This window comes from Aspergillus wentii (assembly GCF_001890725.1).
Source record: "Aspergillus wentii DTO 134E9 unplaced genomic scaffold ASPWEscaffold_9, whole genome shotgun sequence".
Taxonomy (NCBI): Eukaryota; Fungi; Ascomycota; class Eurotiomycetes; order Eurotiales; family Aspergillaceae; genus Aspergillus; species Aspergillus wentii.
In genome coordinates this window covers 631,213-649,591 of record NW_024467840.1, presented here as the reverse complement: position 1 = coordinate 649,591, position 18,379 = coordinate 631,213, and the positions used below count along the sequence as shown (strand labels likewise).

The following is an 18,379-nucleotide window of genomic DNA, read 5'->3' as shown; positions in this document are numbered from 1 at the left end:
TGGGACTGAAATGCGGGGACAAATACACAATACCGTATCTTACGTAACAAAACCGTACCGACCGCATGGGAGAAAAAAACGACGCTCACCCGACTTCATCACCGCCCACGGAAATGCCTCTTCTTTTGTCACTCCCCGCTCGACATCGCTGGCTGATAAGAATATACTACACTTAATTCGAAAGATTTATACACTTAGCCCAGCTCAGATCTACGATGCCCATTAATACTCCCCCCTAGATACCCTACCATCGATACTGAACCGACTGTCATGGATGGCCAGACGGCTACGGGACAGCAGCAGCAGAAACGTCCCCGGGTTTCGGAGGAGAACAGGAAACGAGCTGTTCGAGCGTAAGTACACGCACGTGTCATGACACCCTGCCCCAACTTCTTTTTATGTGAGAATCGTATGATCGTTGATGAATTTGTTCGGTTAACGTGGAATTCTATCTAGATGTGATGGCTGTCGAAGGGTAAAGGAGAAGTGTGAAGGTGGTGTGCCCTGTCGACGGTGTCTCCGCTATCGCAGACAATGCGTTTTTACTCATTCCGATCAGGCTGAGAGGGCTCGATCGTCGTCTGTGTCGTAAGTATTTGAATGTTTATCTCTATCCTGTGTTGGTTTTGTTGACAATTATAGTCTCTTGGAACGAGCTGCAAGTCTCAGCCGACATGAAATGGCCGAGGCGGAACGAGTCCGCTGCATGGAGCGGATTCTGGAGTATTATGTCCCCAACATCACATTCGATATCCAGTCGCTGCGAAAGGCGGCCGAGGATTTGAAGCATAAACAGCGTGCTTCTGACTCGGGTGGTCCTTCGACTCGAGTTGATGGGGATGAAGTCGATGATTTTGCTATTGAGGACGAGGACTTTACCATCAAAGCCTTGCCGGATAATACGACACGTAAGTCACGATTATCATTGCTCTGCGGATTTCTGGGTTGCTAACTTGGGATAGAATATTCTGGAGAGTTCTCATATCTCAATTTTTCGATGAAGATTAGCAAGAAGATTGATGAGTGGATGAAAGCTGCTGCACCAGAGGTATGTTCACCACTTTCCTGTATCAACAGCTCCTTACTCACTGCCAACTGGCAAAGGCATCTACTGAAACAGAACCGTTTGAGGAGCGATGGCGTGCTACTCAACTACAATCTGGCACATCGCAAGTTTCCACTGCTATCACTTGTCTTCCTCCTCGATATGTGGCCGATTTTCTGGTCCAGATCTTCTTCAGATACGCACAGACCAATAACTTCTATGTGGAAGAGGATTGGCTGCGCGATAAGTTGCACACTTGCTATACTAACCCTTCTAGCCTCTCGTCTGACGATGCGGGCTCTGTTTGTGCTATTTTGATGGTTTTGGCCGTTGGAACACAGTTTGCTCATATGGAATCAGCTACTCCTGTCAACAAGCTGTCTGCGATGTCCACCACAGGAGAAGACCATCGCTTCTCTGAAGATGAAGTCGGTTTGACCTTTTATCAATTCGCCTCGAAGCTTCTCCCAGACATCATTGCTACCGCTTCAGTGCGGAGTGTGCAGGCTTGTTTACTTATCGGCACTTATCTACTACCTCTTGATACCTCGGGTCTCTGTTATACCTACTTTGGCCTGGCTCTTAAGATGGCCATTCAAAATGGAATGCACAGAAGATACCGGGGAGAGGGGCTTTCTCGCCGAATGGTAGAGATACGAAACCGAGTCTTTTGGACAGCTTATACGATAGAAAAGTAGGCATCCCCCCTCCCCTTCTTCTGGTCAGATACTTACAATACATCAGGCGTGTGAGTATACTTCACGGTAGACCGGTTTCATTGTCGGATTCAGATGTCGATGCTGCGTTGCCAGTCGATTTCCCAGGTTTGATGCCGGCAGGGCAAACGTCCAACCACACCAACATGGTGACGTTGATCACTTTAACTCTGAAGTTGGGAGAGGTCTCCAATGAAATGTATGTATTACCCATTTGAAAAGTTCAATGCAGAAGATAAGTAACTGACAACTATAGATCTTCGTTACGAAAATCTCCGAAAAGCCAACAGCAAGATTGTCTCGAGAGGTTACTAAACTTACGAAAGCACCTCATCGATTGGTGGAGCACCCTACCAGAAGAGATGGATTGTAGAGATCTGAATCCAGCTGGTCCTCATTTCCGGTCCAATGTTCATTTAAAGTTGGACTACTGTCTGACAAGAATCTTTATCGGACGGCCCTTTTTATTCAGCAATATCAAGGGTATCAACCAAACTGTTTCCCAAGGCCCGCCGTTCAAAATGTCGTCGGGCATATCGAAGAACCGGTCTACACTTGTTTCGGACTGCGTTGAAGCCGCACTTGAGATCATTGATCTTTGTCGACTTCTCCGTGATGAAACTGGCCTTGCTCGAGCATCCTTTACAGAGTTCAGCTCATGCCGCGCTGCTCTCCTCGTTATTCTAGCACAGAGTTTAACCAAACGAACCGAGCGACTCCGCGAAGCAATTGAGAAAGGAATGGCTCTGATCAAAATCATGTCGATGGGAGTTGGCTCAGCACGATCCGCCGTCAGCGTAATCGAAGCCCTTGAGCGCGCCATCCGCCGACTCGAAGACTGGAGCGAAACCCAAGCCCAGGGAAGCACCGGCGCCGTTGAGTCCGCATACGATCGGTTCAAAAACTGGGAAATGCTCTGGAAAACCGGCCCAATCTCACCAGAAACCGTCCCTTTCCAAGAACAATTCGCCACTGGGATCCCAGTCCCCATCACACCCATGACCGGCACCGACAGCGGCAACGAACCCCTCGAAGGAAGCGATGTCGCAAATGTAGACACCATTGCAGGCTCCTCTGACTTTTCCACCCCCCATCCTTTATCGCAGATGCCGCATTTCGGATTCGATCATTTCGTCTCTAACTTCCCGCAGGAGTTGGGCGAGTTTACTGCGATTCCTTGCTTCGAGAACGAAGCGCAGCAGAATCTTGCAAATGAGATGAAGAATACCGATACCAGGTGGATGCAATTTATGAATGATTGATCCATATATTTACTTATTTCTTATTATCATCATTATTGTTTTTTGATACTGTGGCACTGGTGTTGTGTTGTGATTTGTATAGCGCGTGTGATATTTATGGGCGGCAGTTTTTTGCATACGGTTTTTATGTCGACAGTATTTGGACATTCAACAAGGAGCTTCCAAGCAGATACCTTATTTTATATATTCCGAGGCCTGAAATTGATCTGCATCAGAGATTAGTACATACAGTGAGATAGATGGCAATCAATTGAGTATTTAGAAAGAAGTAATAAAGATATTTCATTCCATGGCCGGTAGATCCTAATCAAATGTAACCTTCTTTCCAGCGAATGCCGCTGTAGCCTTTGCCTCTTTCGCTTTCTTCGCTGCCTCCCAAGATGGATGCAATGGCTTATTATCCTCTTCAGGCTTCCTTCTGGGCATTCCAGATCCACCACCTTGTCTTCCACCCGCATCTCGTCCTCCAAATCCGCCACCACCGCGTCTCCTATCACCGCCACCTGTAGCACCTCTCCGAGTATCCCACCCACTATCGCGATTCCGCTTATCCTTGGCTGCCTGGTTCTTGACGTGATTCGCCCCGCTTCCGAACTTCTTCTCCCAGAGTGCACGACGGGCTTGCTGGCCCATGCGGTTTTTGCGTCGCGGGGGCTCATTCGAGTCGATGTCTTCGGCTTCGGATTCGGAGCCGGAAAAGTATCCGCCCATGCTTAGGGATGGAAGGAATGTGGTGCTTGTTACTGGGTCGGCGGCGGATAGTTTCTTATTGCTCTTTGCCTTTTTGGAGGGGGGTGATTCGGACTCAGAGCCTGAAATGGAGATGTTGTCGTTTTCGTCTTCGTCTTCGTCTTCCTCTTCGGGGGTTGGTGATCGGGAGATGGAAATGTCGGAGTTGTGGTCATTTTTCAGTAGTGTTCTGCGGTTTGATTCGTTTTCGTCTTCGTCTTCATCATCGTCGTCGTCGTCAGAGCCAGAGGCGAGTCGCGAATCGAATTGCGCCAGGTCCAAGCTCTCGGCGTCGTCCATTTCAATATCCCCTTCTGGCTCATCGTTGGACGCTGCGCTCTCGGTCTTGCGATCCGATTTTGTGCGCTTATCGGCCTTTGTCTCAGGCTCTTTGCTCTTCGCACGAGATGAGCCTTCATTTTCCTCTGTTTTGTTCTTCTTCACGGCGGGTTTTTCATCCACCTTGAGCATTTTCTTAACATCGTCCATGATACCCGGCACGACCTTCTGCACTGGGTTGGATTTAAATAATCGGGCTGTCACGTTGGCTTCGGCCGTATCGCGCGGTCCATCTGTAGGAAAACTCTGGGCATCTTTGAATTCGATAAAGTGAGGGGATTCGGCGATCCGTTTAGTCTTGATAAGTTGTTTGAAAAGATATTTTTGCGCTGTTACATTGAGGTCCAGAGTCTATCACCAGAAAAAAGTTCGCGTTAGCATTTAAACCATCTTAACCCATGAAAGAATTAGAAAAAGAAAGATGAAAAAAAGCCAAATACCTTCAAAGCATTAATCTCCCCCGCCAACCTCTCCAAAGTAGCCGTTTCATTCTCTTTCTTCGCTGTCTTCTCTCTCCTCCCAAGCTTCTGGCGCTCAAACCCCCGAGCGGTCTTCAGCGCTCGCGATAAGGCGACCGCACCCTGCTCATATCTAGACTTTAAGCGCACGGCTTGCAGACTCAAGGGACGGTATTTGTTGTCCGAACCGTCTACATCCCCGATCTTTCGTTTAGGCATTGCGGTTTTTCTTTTCTGGGTTATGGTGAATCAGTAGGATTGACTGGCGGAGGAATAATTTTGGGTCTGCGGAGAAACAAAGGCGGACTTTTTTTTTCCTTCTTTCCGCGATGCCAAGAAATGGACTTTTGCACTTTTGTTGCTTGATGTAATCAGAGCAATCTGATAGGCTTAGACCGAACTACAGGATATTTCAAATATCGCAAAAATAGAGATTCGTTACAGACTGAACATTAGACTTGAGTGTGATGATTCGAAGATTACACGTTTGACCCGATAATCGAATTGAACCATTGAAACGTAGAGCGGTATGTACATACAGAACAAGGCAAGGAAAGAAAATAATACGAATACATTTCAAGCGCTCTATTTCTTTTCCTCCTCCTTCTCTTCCGGCTTGGGGTCGGGAAGCTTGAACTGTAATTTCAAAGTTAGCAATTATCTCTACTATATCCTTCAGTATGAACTTACGGAGTCGGGCGTCCTGTCCTCTCCAGGTCCAACGGGTTCCCATGCGGTAGTACCGCCCTCGAAGTTACGGAATGCCTGGGTAAGCTCGAGCGGCTCGATCACAATTCGCTTCTTCTCTTCGCAGTAACGGAGCTCGGTGTAACCCGTCAAGGGGAAGTCCTTGCGCAATGGGTGTCCATCAAAACCATAGTCGGTCATGATACGGCGCAGATCGGGGTGTCCGGAGAAGAAGACACCGAACATGTCGTACACCTCACGCTCATACCACAGAGCACCCTCGAACAGACCAGTGACACTAGGAATGGGGCTGGCCTCGTCGGCGTAGGTCTTCACACGGATACGCGAGTTGTATCGGACACTGAGCAAGTTGTAGACGACCTCGAAGCGGTTCGCACGGGTAGGGAAGTCGACCGCAGTAATATCGGAGATCTGAGTGAATTCGGCGGCGGTGTGGTTCTTCAAAAAGCTCATCACGGGGACAATGCCAGCGGGAGAGACGTAGACAACGAGTTCATCCTTCCATACGGAGAACTGCTGGATGTATTTCGGCAGACACGACATGACATACTGACCGTAGGCGTGCAGGCTCTCGGCTTTGCCCTGGTGCTTGTCGGTAGGGTTGATGACGGGCGCACGGAGGGGTCCCTCAGCTGGGAGTCAAGTTAGTCAATGGCGTACCAATTGAGGCCTTCTGGGCAAATTTCACATACGGGCACGCTGAGCCTGACGCATATTAGCAGGCTCGGGAACCTTCGAGGCATACAGAGGGGTCGAGGAAAAGGCACGGCAGCCCCGGGACGATCTCGCGGCCGAAGCCAACGGGCGACCAGTCCCCAACCGCATCAATGAGCGAGCAGAGGCCATTGTGGAAGGAGTAGTTGTGGAGGCACAAGCAACGAGGGCGGAGAGGGGAGCAGGAGTGATATCCAGGGAGCTTTTCCGGAGAAACGTCGAAGGTTGAGGATATCTGGTCACGTGGTGCGCTGACATAAGGCAGAACAAAAGCGACGGGTGCAAACAGAGCAAACATCGAGCTTCCCTTCTCTTCGCTATTCTTTCGCCTCAAACTCTCCCTCTTCTCTCTCTGCGTCTATCTTGCAACTTTCCCACATCGTCCTTTTGTCCTCCTCCAACCCCACTGTTGTCGATCCTCTTTCTCCAGGACCTCTTCAATCTTGCCGCCTTTACTTCCCTCTGCGCGGTCCTTCCCATTTTTACTTCTTCATTCTCGTGTGTTCTTTAATACACTTCCCCTCCCGGTTGGTTTATGGGTGTTGGCGTTTCGAGGCTCCTGTCGTCTTTTTAAGCTGTGCATCTTAGTTTTCTTTGGCAACCATGTCAAGCTTCCAAGAACTGGACTCTGTCATCGATGATGACGATGAGTTTTGGTGCGTCTCGAATCTCCCATAGAGGCGATACGTGGTGGTGCTAACAATCTATTGTCCTCTAGCCCCCTTTGCATCGAGGAGTTCGATCTGTCCGATAAAAACTTTAAGCCTTGTCCCTGTGGATATCAGGTGCGTTCCCTCATCGCTGTCATATCGAACGACCCCTTGTCCGCGATTTTAATACTCCCATTCTGCGAACGTGTGTGGTCTGACATGATTGTGTATAGATCTGCCAATTCTGCTACAACAATATCAAAACCCACAGTGAAGAAGGCCGATGCCCCAACTGCAGACGGGCTTATGATGAAAGTACCATACAATACAAGGTTCCTGATGCCGACGAGTAAGTCATTGTCCACCTAACGATGCTCTGGTTTTTTGCCCGAGTTCTTGGCGCTAACGTTGGTATCCGCACATTAGATTCAAGGCCGACTTGGCATTGAAACATCGGAAGGCTGCCGCCGCGAAGAAAAAGGAAGCCGAAAAGCGCGAAATCGAGGCTTCCAGTCGGAAAAATCTGGCTGGCGTTCGGGTTGTCCAGAAAAACCTGGTTTACGTGATCGGCCTCAACCCTACGATACGTGACGAGAACCAGCTCCTCCAAACCCTGCGCGGAAGGGAATACTTTGGTCAGTATGGTGAGATTGAGAAGATTGTTGTCAGCAAAGCAAAGCCGGGCGGAAATCCAAACCAGGGTATCGGTGTCTATGTTACTTATGCGACAAAGAACGATGCCGCTACCTGTATCGCTGCTGTCGATGGGTCTGGCAACGGTGACCGGGTCTTGAGGTGAGTTGGCCTCGGAATTTCCTCATGACTAGCATTTTACTGACCTATCTATAGGGCGCAATATGGAACAACCAAGTATTGCTCTTCATTCCTCCGCAACGAGCAGTGCAACAACAGGAACTGTACCTTCTTGCACGAGACCGGCGAAGACAGCGAAAGCTACAGCCGACAAGATCTGTCGTCGATGAATACGATCTCTACCCAACGATCTGGCCATCCGAATGGAACATCCAGTGGCCCCGGCCATACCGTTGTCCACCCCTCCTACATCACTCATTCCCGATCGTCCGCCCAACCTATCTCCCAACCGATGCGCCGTCAGCCGAGCAAGGACGATGCTTCTGGTGGCCGCCCACCTGATGGATCCGCTTTGCCCTCGTCGGCCAGCTGGGCAAACAAGGACTCCGCGATCCATCGTGCAAGACGAGCCAGCCTCACGGGAAGTCAGGCTTCCAATAGCCCCCGACCCACAAATGCCACGGTTGCCTCAGCGCCAGATGAAGGGAAACGCAGCGAGAAACAGCCTCAGCCGCAGCAGCAGCCGCAGCCTGCTCAAGACGTGCGAAAAACACCGTCGCCAACCACTGCGCGCTCTTCAACGCCTCCATCTGCTTCGCGCGAGGCCAAACCACCCAAGGATGAGGAAGCTCCTCTTTTGGACAACTTGCTTAAAGCAGTCAACTCTCCTGACTTTAAATTTGTGTTCTCTGCCGCAGGCTTACCAGCTGAAGAGATTGCGTTGATCGAGAATCATCCCTCGTTTATCGATCCATATGGTGGTGTCAAGCGCAGGGCAATGCGGGAAAAGGCTGAGCAAGAACGTGCAAAAAGAGAACAGGAACTGTTGCAAACTGCAGTGGCTGAAGAAGAAAGCCGGGAAAGTGGGAGTTTGCAACTTGGTGGTGAACCCGATGATCTCAATCCCCCACGAGGTCGTACTAGCCGTGAATCGCATGGTGCCATCCAACCACCGTCCCAACATGGCACTACATCCAACTCAGTTGTAGGCTCTCCTGTCTCAGCCACGAGCCATCAATTCCAGAACTTGAATCTCGGTGGCCGGAGTTTGACCCCTCTTCAACAACAACAGTTGATGCTTCTCAAGTCTGCCAACACCCAGCAGGCTGGCCTGGTGGACCCACTGCAGAACGGTCTTGGTTCCGCTGCCCTTGATCAAGCAGCTCAGGTCCGGCAGGGGCTTATCCAGAGTCAGATGGCGCAATTCAATGCGTTGCAGGCACAGAACCGACAGTCGTCCCGGTTTTCCTTCGCTAACGAGGCCGGTGCCAAGAACCTCCCAAATGTCAGAATGCTGAACCAGCAGGCATCTCTGATGCAGTCTGCCACCCCGAACCCTCTCGCCGCGCCCAGCCCACAACACGGGCTTGCGAACAGTTTCTATACCAGTGGCGTTCAGGGACCTCCACCAGGGTTGAAGACAGCCGGTACTCCCCCTATCAGCGGAGGTGGAATGTTTGCTCAGGGCCATGGATTTACTACGAACAACCTTGGCTTGGGAGCCAATATCGGAAAGCAGGAAGCCAATCCGGAGCTGATGCGCGAATTGCTACGGGGCCGTGGCACCAATGTTGGTGGTTTGCAAGGGCAGGAGGCCGCTAAGCGTGAGTTCATGTTTCCTTTCCTTCAGCAGCACCAAACCCCCCCTCCCCTGACTCCCGCAAATGGCCTTCTCAGCTCTTTCTATGGCTCTCAGACGGGGACCTACTCCGATTCTGGGTCACAGAAGCAGAAGAAGAAGGGGAAGAAGCACAGACACGCTAACACTTCCTCCGGAGGAGGCGGTGTAGTAGATCTTGCGGACCCGAGTATCTTGCAGGCGAGAATGCATCAGGTCGGTGCGAATGCCACTGCTGGGCAAGCGCTATACGGGAGTCAGGGTCAAGGTGGGTACAATCCCTCCATGATGTATGGGGGTGGCGGGTTCAACCGCTGGTGATTGCATTCAATTCCCTCGAATATTCCTCTATTTTTCTTCCTTCATTTCACTTCTTACCTTGTTATTTATGGTGATCACCCTTGATTGTCTTTGTTTGCCTTTCTTTCCCCTTCATGACATGATATCATCTCTTTTCTTCCTAGATGGGTGCAGGATATGAGCTTTCTTCTGTTCTCGGATCTGGTTTATTTTGATTTGCAATTTGTCTTTCCACTCTGCAATCAAGCATTAGGCAGATGCTCTAAAAACAACTGTCGGTTACGGCTAGGCGTGCCTTTGGCGTTTTTTTGATGGTCGTTTCTTTTTTCATGACTTCATTCCAACTTCATTTTTGTTTCCCAACGTCCCACAAACAGGAGGCGTTTTCGCATCTTATGAACATCTCTTGTCCTCGAGCTGCCCTTTCATATGGTGGCCTTCGTATGTGTGTTTCTTTTTTTGCATCCGAGCTGGAATGATCTATCAGCATCTTGGTGGCCCGGTCGGTCATATCATGGCTTTATGTACGTTAACCTCCCTGTCCTGGCTTTGTATGCCCAAGCGGGGACTTTATCTGAAACCAATTTCTCACGATTACTGTTCATATAGACGTCCTGCCTTGTGTGTCTGGTCAAGATGGCCCAGGACCTTTGTGTAATTATCACTATGCCTGCCCCATTCGTATATCTCCATGACTTTGTTCTGCCACTCATCTGGGACGCTTGTTGATCATCCTTCTTTTTTACTCTGTTTTCCCTCCTGTCGTTCATCACATCTGGCGGTTGCTTTCTGATTTGTTTCTCGGCGCTCATCCTGCATCTTCACACACGTCTTTCATGATAAAAAGGCTAACCAGTGATGATCAGTTGACGAAGAATTCCCTCCACTTGGTGCACAGCCCAAGGAACGACGTCCTGTTGACAGCTTTGGCTTTCTTTTCCGGTCTCATCTTCCCAGTGAAGGATCGGCAATTCGCTCTGGAACCCCAACTCTCCCTCCTGGACTTCCATTACCGCATGCACACCCGGCATCCACGCTCTTTCAGAGTGAAATGAACTCTTCAAGCCCTACCACGTCGGTGTCAATTCCAGCTCCTGACCTCACCCAAGCATTCCCTCCCGGTACACCATCTCAAAAGCTTCAAGACCCTATCTCTCGCCAGTCATCTCCTGGTCGAAAAGATACCCCTGACAATATACCGACCTCCAACAGGGTCAAAAATCTTTCAGAGATATCTTTAGGCTCCCCAGTGCCAAAATCAGCCAGCAAAACTCGAAACCCATCCAAGAATGATTTGTCGGTTTCACTCGACAGAAAAGACATTTATTCCAAGACGGGAGATGCTGGTGAACACAAACCATCTGCTAAAGTCAAGCCTATCAAGCTGGACCTACCATTGAACACATCTCAGCTGCACGAAGTGTCTCCCACAAGGGCCGAATCGTCAGCCCAAGCACCACCATCCGCCATCGGCTCCCGACCCAATACTCCCTTGACGGGTGTTTCTCGTGGATCGGATTCATCGGCTCTCCGTCAACCTAGAGTCCTTCGTGTGGTCGATACTCCGAAGGCTGAGACCCCCCCTCCTGCTTCCGCTGCTCAGTCCATATCATCCTCCATGGCGGCAGCGACTAAAGCACGATCCAGAAGGCCGAGCATATCGTCACTTAGCAGGCCAGATACGCCGGGGGATCTGAATTCTGAAGCTGATCTTTACACTTCGGCCTCGGTTTCCCGTGCTAACTCTCCTCCTGCCTCGTCTCGGATCGGCTCTGCTCCTGTTCGGTCCATGACAAAGAGTCAAGTGAAAAAGGAAAGACGCCAGAAAGCTAAAGAAGCTGAGGCTAAGAAGCATGAAACCTCTGCCGTGCCAGAAGAGCCAGTTCAGGCACCTATCATGGGCAGAAAGCGTAAAACCAAGAAAGCCCCAGCAACCAACACAGAATCGTCAAACGTAGCCACGGAAAATGTTCCCGAGTCTGGAAAGTCCACCAAGACTACCCAGGAAACCGTGGAGAAACCCGAGCAGAAGGAGGAGGATGTGAAACAGACCAAGCCAAAGGAAAAGCAGGAGAAGGATGCAACGCCCAGTCCTTCGGTTGAGGAGAAAAGATCTGCGGATGACAAAATTGCAACTGAGGCCTGGCGATCGAGGAATACTGTGGAACAGATGCTCAAAGACTCTGAATCCAACGGCGTTCCTGTTAAAGAATTGCTTACTGAACGAACCTCCCCCCTGCAGACTTTGTTAGCTCAGCTCCACAAGTCCGGCGTCTTGGACCTCAATAACCACCCCCTTTTCAATCCGACCAATCTGAGCCAGCGTTTTGACATGAAGTGCTCATCCGACGATTACGAGATCCTGAAGCACCCTATCGAGCTGACAGAAGAACATCGGAAGGCATTGCTGCGTGGCGAGCCGGTGCGACTTCATGGCGACGTGAACGCGTTGAAGGATCGGTGTCTGATAAGCCCTCGCGGATGTGTTCTCCATCACTTGTCGCCCGAGGAAGAAGATCGGTATCTCGCTCTTGAAAAGAGCATCGCATGGGCCGTCGAATCGTTCCAGGAATACCCTGTGACACCCATCACGGAACCTGATGTCACCAACCGTGGCGGAGGTCTTGATGCTCTCTTCGCAACCCCAGAAAACTTCAATATCTGCTGGGTAGATGAAGCCTCCTCTGGCATTGGATCACCATCTCCCACCACTGGTTTGTCGGCACCTGAAGGCTCCATTTCCTCCACCTCTGCTCCTCCGAACGTGCTTTCTGCTATGGAAGCGGACAGCACCCGAAGCCACAACTGGGCAATCGCCAACACCGCCGAACTTGTCAACGCGACTGCAGCCTCTGTCCGCTCTTTTGCAGCTGCTACTGCGAAGCATATGCTTGGAGCCGCAGGTGTCGTCATGGGAAATATTCCAGACTTGGATGATGTCGTTGGCATGACAGATGAAGAATTACGCACATTCGCTATGAAGTCGCAGAAGGAGCTCGAGGGTTCGCGCAAGGACCTAGATTCGATCGACAAGAAGCTCACCGCGCTAGTCAAGCGGAACAAAAAGCTCGCACAGCAGGCTCTCGCCACCACCGTCGAGGTATAGAGTGATGGCTATTCAGCAGGTATTGTGACTCTTATTTATGGGTTGATCAACTGTACCGATACAATCGCGTTTTTATTTCTCAGTGTTAAAGCAAGTTACACTTCGCCTTAACTATAGTCTTAGCCTTGGAGTTTTGTCGATTGTGTATTTTTATTCGGTTTGTACAAAACGCTTAAAATTGGTTTCTTATTACATTTGGTTGATGTATGTACGCTAAAATGCTTAGTTATGGTACTCGATAATCCTTAAAAAATAATCATTTCCAAGTCGAATTGTTCGCGACGGCTACTATTAGAAACTTGACTGCCCAGAGCCATCAAATTCGTAGCAATCGACAAACAAGATATCATAATTCTATTTGTATGTATGTTTAACGGGAGAGACCAGCATTTACACCATTTTATAGACCATTGATCCCCTCTTCAAACTGGTGAAGATCATACTCGTTGGGATACTTTTCGAGAATCCGCTTGAGTTCCTTCATTTGGTCCTGGGCTTCCTCGGTCAATTCCTCATAGACATCAGTAAATGCCTCTCGAATAGGTGGCTTCTTCAAACGCTCCGCGGCGCCGAATTCCTTGAGCACGTTCTTTCGCAGCTCCTCGCGGGTACTCTGCTCAAGATCCTCATTCCACAGCCCTTCATTCTCAAGCCATTTCCGGAGGCGAATGATGGGGTTATCGCGGCGTTTCCAGTCCTCGACTTCGACGCGGGCCCGGTACGCGAAGCTATCGTCACTGGTACTGTGATGGGAGACACGGTAGCTCATGGCCTCGACTAGGACGGGTTTCCCACCGTCTGAGAGGGCGACGCGACGGGCTTCTTGCATGGCTTCATACACAGCGAAGATGTCGTTTCCGTCGACGCGGATGGTGTCGATTCCGTAACCGAGTCCTCGACTGGCGATGCCGTCACCGCGGTATTGTTCCAGGGTTGGGGTGGAGATGGCAAAGCCGTTGTTGCGACAGATGAAGACAACGGGGCAGGAGCGGGTGGCGGCGATGTTGAGACCAGCGTGGAAGTCGCCTTCACTGGCGGCACCTTCGCCGAAGTAGCAGGCAACAATACGAGGAGGCTTGTTGGGGTCTTGGAGACCTTGGAGCTTCAAGGCGTATGCTGCTCCAGATGCTTGGGGTATTTGAGTTGCAAGAGGGGACGAAATGGTGTGCTTTGCTGGTTAGTTGTAGTATAAAAGGGGTTGGGCTAAGGTATCTTACGTTGCGAGGGTAGTTTGATCCATAATGAACAGGCATGTTTCGTCCTCTACCATTGTCATTGCTGTTGGCGAACAGTTGGCTCATGAAATCATGAAGAGTGAATCCTCGTTGTTGGAAGACACCTGCTTCTCGATACTGGGCGAATACGACATCGTCCGGGGTGAGGGCCGCGGCAGATCCAACACTGATACCTTCTTCGCCAGCGGATACCTATATTGTATTATTAGCATTGGATGGCATACATCGTGTGATTCAATTGAACCCATACCATATAGAAGCTCAGCCGTCCCTGTCGCTGTGCTTCGAACATAACCACGTCCATCACACTGACTGATAGCGGTCAGCTTCTTTCAATTGTCTTTTGGATTCCCAAGATATAAAGCCACGAACCGGTCAACATATTTTTATACCACGTCAAGATATTTTCGTTCGAAACATTGAGAGCTTCTCGGGTTTTCTCCACTAATACGCCATCGGAATCCATGACACGATAGGTAGGGATGTTGGGCATGTCGGAGGCATTGATAAAGGACATCTGCGAGGTGAACTTGCTGTTAACGGCCCCAGGGAATCGGACTCTGGTTCAGAACGACGTTAGCACCTCTATTCTACTTGAAAGTTGTGATGCCAAATGATCCCTTTCTCGACTCACCGATCCGATCCTGGCCGCTGGGAGATGGAACTGCTGCATCGTCCAGCGATTCTAGCGTTAAAAGGGGAGGGAAGAATTCGTGCCCTTCGCAGTGGTAGGACTGCCCGTCTGACAATATTCAACGACATGATTCTTTTTGGAGAACTGTTGTCATGATGAAAGGAGGAATGTGCCCTTCTTTTGATTCTGGGGAAATGCGGAGGGACTCGGTTGGCGTCGGTCGGCGGACGTCATGGTACCGTGGATAGCCGATAGTTGATAGTATCAACATTCAGGATGAGGTGTTGATAAATAAATGTAGGATGAGGTACAGTAAACTGTTTGTTCAAGTGATGAAGCTCTGTAGAAATTAATGGTGGGGAAATGGGAGTGGAAGAGAGAGAGAGAGAGAGAGAGAGAGAGGGAAGATTTCTATGTCGATCAAGGATGATACTCGGTATGTAACTGAGAATCAAGGATCAATTGAAACGGATCAATGAAAGAAAAAAAGAATGTCGGATATTTAACCGTCTAATAGCAACATTTTATCGTCGGATAAAAATCATCTGAAATATCATCCAAAATATCCTCAAAATCACACCCTCTGCAACCCCCGCATCTCTCCGCCAACAATCCTTGTCGTCCGCTCAATATTTTCCATCAACAACAATCACAGCTTCCCCTCAATATCGTTACACTGCAGCCTCTCAGTGGAGAATGGCTCGATCGACGGTCCCTTTTTCAGATCCAGGATGCACCTGGAACAAAAGATGTTCTCTGGCCAACTCCCAGCAACACCTGATAATTCCCCAACATTGTGGTCAAGGCCGTCGTCCATCCTATGATGCGTTCAAAAATAAAAACAGCTCTGGCATTATTTGCATCTCAATATCTGTCTTCTGTGCTAGCCCAACATGTTCGAGATCTCTCTGGTGATGGCTGGACGCTCAGCAGTCGAGCTCTGAATAAAACAGTTCCTGGCCGACTTCCTTCGCATGCTCATCTGGATCTTTTCGAAGCTGGCGTAATTGGTGAGGGTCTTTCTTCGCAATATTTGGAGTCGTAACTGACAGTTCTAGATGATCCGTATGTTGGATGCTTATAATCACATCCCGTACCCTTGATTAACTTCGCGAAGATACCACGGCCTCAACGACTTTGATCTGCGCTGGATACCCGATGCCAACTGGACTTATACCAGCGATCCAATTGAGGGATTGTGAGTACTACTTGTTGTTCTCCTCATATCAGCTGTTAACGATCCAGACTCGGTGACTATGAATCCTCATGGCTCGTCTTTGACGGACTAGACACATTCACTTCGATCGAATTCTGCGGCGCGTTTATTGGATCAACGGACAATCAATTTCGACAATGGACCTTCGACATTTCAGAGGTCTTGAGAAGCTGCGATAGAGACCCAGTGTTGAGCATTAATTTCGGCAGTGCACCAGATATTGTAAATCAAATCGCCGATAGCCCTGGCTCCGAAGGTTCGATCCCTCTATTCATGCTAGAGTTCATCTCCTGACAGTATCGCAGAATGGCCTGCTGGTGTACAGCTGTCGTATGAGTACCCCAATCGGTGGTTTATGCGCAAGGAACAATCTGACTTTGGATGGGATTGGGGCCCTGCCTTTGCTCCGGCTGGCCCGTGGAAACCTGCTTATCTGGTGCAGCATGAAAAGCCAGAGAGTATCTATGTCTTGAACACAGATATAGATATATACCGCAAGGGCCAGGTAAACTATCTTCCTCCTGATCAGAGTCAGCCGTGGGTAGTCAATGCCAGCATCGACTACCTAGGATCTCTTCCTAGTAACCCTTCAATGTCAATTGAAATCAAGGATCTTGCTTCTGGTGTGGTTCTCATTTCCGGGTCTCTCAAAAATGTCACACTATCGGACAAGTCAGTCACAGGCAGTACAGTTGTTGATGCAGACTCCCCGAAACTCTGGTGGCCCAATGGCCTTGGGGATCAAACCCTGTACAATATTACCGTGGCCATCAACGGTAAAGAAGAAGCATTGACAAGCGTTACCAAGCGAACAGGGTTCCGTACCATCTATCTCAACCAACAAAACATTACCGAGGCTCAGATCGCCCAAGGTATTGCACCTGGTGCAAATTGGCACTTTGAGGTGAATGGACACGAATTCTATGCAAAAGGCTCAAACCTCATCCCTCCAGATACATTCTGGCCTCGGGTGACAGAAGCCAAAATGACCCGACTGTTCAATGCTATTGTCGCTGGAAACCAGAACATGCTCCGAGTCTGGTCATCAGGTGCTTATCTTCCCGATTTCATATACGATCTCGCCGATGAGACTGGTGTCTTGCTGTGGAGCGAATTTCAATTCAGCGATGCTCTCTATCCTGTCCACCAGGCATTCTTAGAGAACGTGGCTGAAGAAATCACATACAATGTCCGGCGAGTGAATCATCACCCATCATTAGCTTTGTGGGCCGGTGGAAATGAGATTGAGAGTTTGATGCTTCCCAGAGTCAAGGAAGCGGATCCAGAAGGGTACGCCAAATATGTCAAAGAATACGAAGAGCTGTATATCAGTCTGATCTTACCCTTGGTATACGAAAATACGCGGTCCATCTCATACACGCCCAGCAGCACAAACAATGGCTATTTAGAAGTCGATCTCTCGGTCACAGTTCCCATGGTGGAGCGATATTTCAATACTACTCCTGGGTCTTATTATGGCGATACAGACTACTACGACTATGATACGGGCGTCGCGTTCAACTACTCTTCCTATCCTGTGGGTCGTTTTGCTAATGAATTCGGCTTCCACAGCATGCCTAGTCTCCAGACCTGGCAACAGGCTGTAGACCCTGAGGATCTTCATTTCAACAGCAGCGTAGTGATGCTTCGAAACCATCATTATCCGGCTGGTGACCTCAGCACAGATAATTATCACAACACCTCTATGGGCATGGGCGAAATGACTCTGGGCGTGGAACGATATTATCCCATTCCCAGCAAGTCAGATTCAGTTGCCAACTTCAGCGCCTGGTGCCACGCAACCCAGCTTTTCCAGGCCGACATGTACAAATCTGAGATCCAATTTTACCGCCGAGGAAGTGGCATGCCCGAGCGCCAGCTAGGGTCTCTCTATTGGCAGCTGGAAGATATCTGGCAGGCACCGTCATGGGCTGGAATCGAGTACGATGGTCGGTGGAAAGTTCTCCATTATACTGCCAGGGACATCTATCAGCCCATCATTGTCTCCCCGTTCTGGAACTACACCACGGGTGACCTGGAGGTGTATGTGACATCTGATCTGTGGGAGTCAGTGACAGGCAGTGTGGATTTGACCTGGCTTGACTTATCTGGCAAGCCCATCGCGAACAATGCAGGCACACCACCATCCCTGGCATTTAATGTCGGGGCTATCAACACCACCAACGTCTACAGTACTAATGCAGCCAATCTCTCCTTGCCAGATCCGGAGAACTCCATCCTTACCCTCTCCCTCTCGGCCAAGGGACATCTTCCTAACTCAGACAGCACAACGGCCACATCCTTTACCCATCAGAACCATTTTACACCGGCATTTCCAAAGGATCTATCTCTTGTGGACCCCAATCTGGACATCACCTACGATGGGAAATCGAAGAAATTTACCATTGAGGCCAAGTCAGGCGTATCACTTTACACTTGGTTAGACTACCCGGCGGGTGTAGTGGGTTATTTCGATCAGAACTCGTTTTTGCTAGTTCCAGGGCAGAAGAAGGAAATTGGGTTTGTAGTCCAGGATGATCAGACAGGTGGTGATTGGATTCCCAATGTCACAGTTGAAAGTCTCTGGGATCAGAAAGTGAAGAAGTAATATATAGAGGATTTATATATCGCGGCATGGAGCCTTGATGTTGATACATAGTAGTTGTACGTGGTATTAAGTTGACCACAACAATCTACTTAGAGGTTTGAATTGAACAAAAATAAGACACAATACCTAAGACAATTGAATAAAAGAACATAAAATATTATAATTGAAGGTATCCCATACAGTTGAGCATCTAGTCGGAACTCCGCCTAAACCTCCGGCCGATCGGCA

The 18,379-nt window shown here is 49.5% G+C and overlaps 5 protein-coding genes across 5 annotated transcripts; 3 read left to right on the top strand and 2 right to left on the bottom strand.

The window, feature by feature from the left end:
- The first annotated feature begins 79 nt into the window (after positions 1-79).
- Positions 80-3,175, top strand: ASPWEDRAFT_705678 (Zn(II)2Cys6 transcription factor). Its single transcript, XM_040839137.1, has 7 exons — positions 80-353; positions 457-588; positions 643-908; positions 963-1,048; positions 1,105-1,739; positions 1,790-1,960; positions 2,018-3,175. Exons 1-7 carry the CDS (start codon positions 271-273, stop codon positions 3,021-3,023), a joined length of 2,379 nt encoding a protein of 792 aa, XP_040684010.1. The 5' UTR covers positions 80-270; the 3' UTR covers positions 3,024-3,175.
- Positions 3,176-3,326: 151 nt separating this feature from the next.
- On the bottom strand, positions 3,327-6,103 carry ASPWEDRAFT_54950 (uncharacterized protein; the record flags this gene model as incomplete). The annotated part of the gene is made up of 4 exons (XM_040838129.1): positions 3,327-4,442; positions 4,532-4,783; positions 5,240-5,889; positions 5,950-6,103. The coding sequence occupies 4 exons, from the start codon at positions 6,101-6,103 to the stop codon at positions 3,327-3,329; spliced, it is 2,172 nt and encodes a 723-aa protein (XP_040684009.1).
- A 231-nt stretch (positions 6,104-6,334) lies between these two features.
- On the top strand, positions 6,335-12,476 carry ASPWEDRAFT_142654 (CCR4-NOT core ubiquitin-protein ligase subunit MOT2). Its single transcript, XM_040829438.1, has 6 exons — positions 6,335-6,627; positions 6,690-6,756; positions 6,855-6,970; positions 7,048-7,416; positions 7,471-9,320; positions 10,219-12,476. The coding sequence occupies exons 1-6, from the start codon at positions 6,575-6,577 to the stop codon at positions 12,456-12,458; spliced, it is 4,695 nt and encodes a 1,564-aa protein (XP_040684008.1). The 5' UTR covers positions 6,335-6,574; the 3' UTR covers positions 12,459-12,476.
- A 166-nt stretch (positions 12,477-12,642) lies between these two features.
- On the bottom strand, positions 12,643-14,843 carry ASPWEDRAFT_45879 (thiamine pyrophosphate-dependent dehydrogenase E1 component subunit alpha). Its single transcript, XM_040836647.1, has 5 exons — positions 14,328-14,843; positions 14,066-14,253; positions 13,944-14,005; positions 13,676-13,885; positions 12,643-13,626 (listed from the first exon to the last, which is right to left on the bottom strand). Exons 1-5 carry the CDS (start codon positions 14,453-14,455, stop codon positions 12,859-12,861), a joined length of 1,356 nt encoding a protein of 451 aa, XP_040684007.1. The 5' UTR covers positions 14,456-14,843; the 3' UTR covers positions 12,643-12,858.
- A 178-nt stretch (positions 14,844-15,021) lies between these two features.
- On the top strand, positions 15,022-18,297 carry ASPWEDRAFT_45876 (beta-mannosidase mndA). Its single transcript, XM_040836646.1, has 4 exons — positions 15,022-15,346; positions 15,444-15,525; positions 15,573-15,799; positions 15,849-18,297. The coding sequence occupies exons 1-4, from the start codon at positions 15,148-15,150 to the stop codon at positions 18,149-18,151; spliced, it is 2,811 nt and encodes a 936-aa protein (XP_040684006.1). The 5' UTR covers positions 15,022-15,147; the 3' UTR covers positions 18,152-18,297.
- The last annotated feature ends 82 nt before the right edge of the window (positions 18,298-18,379 follow it).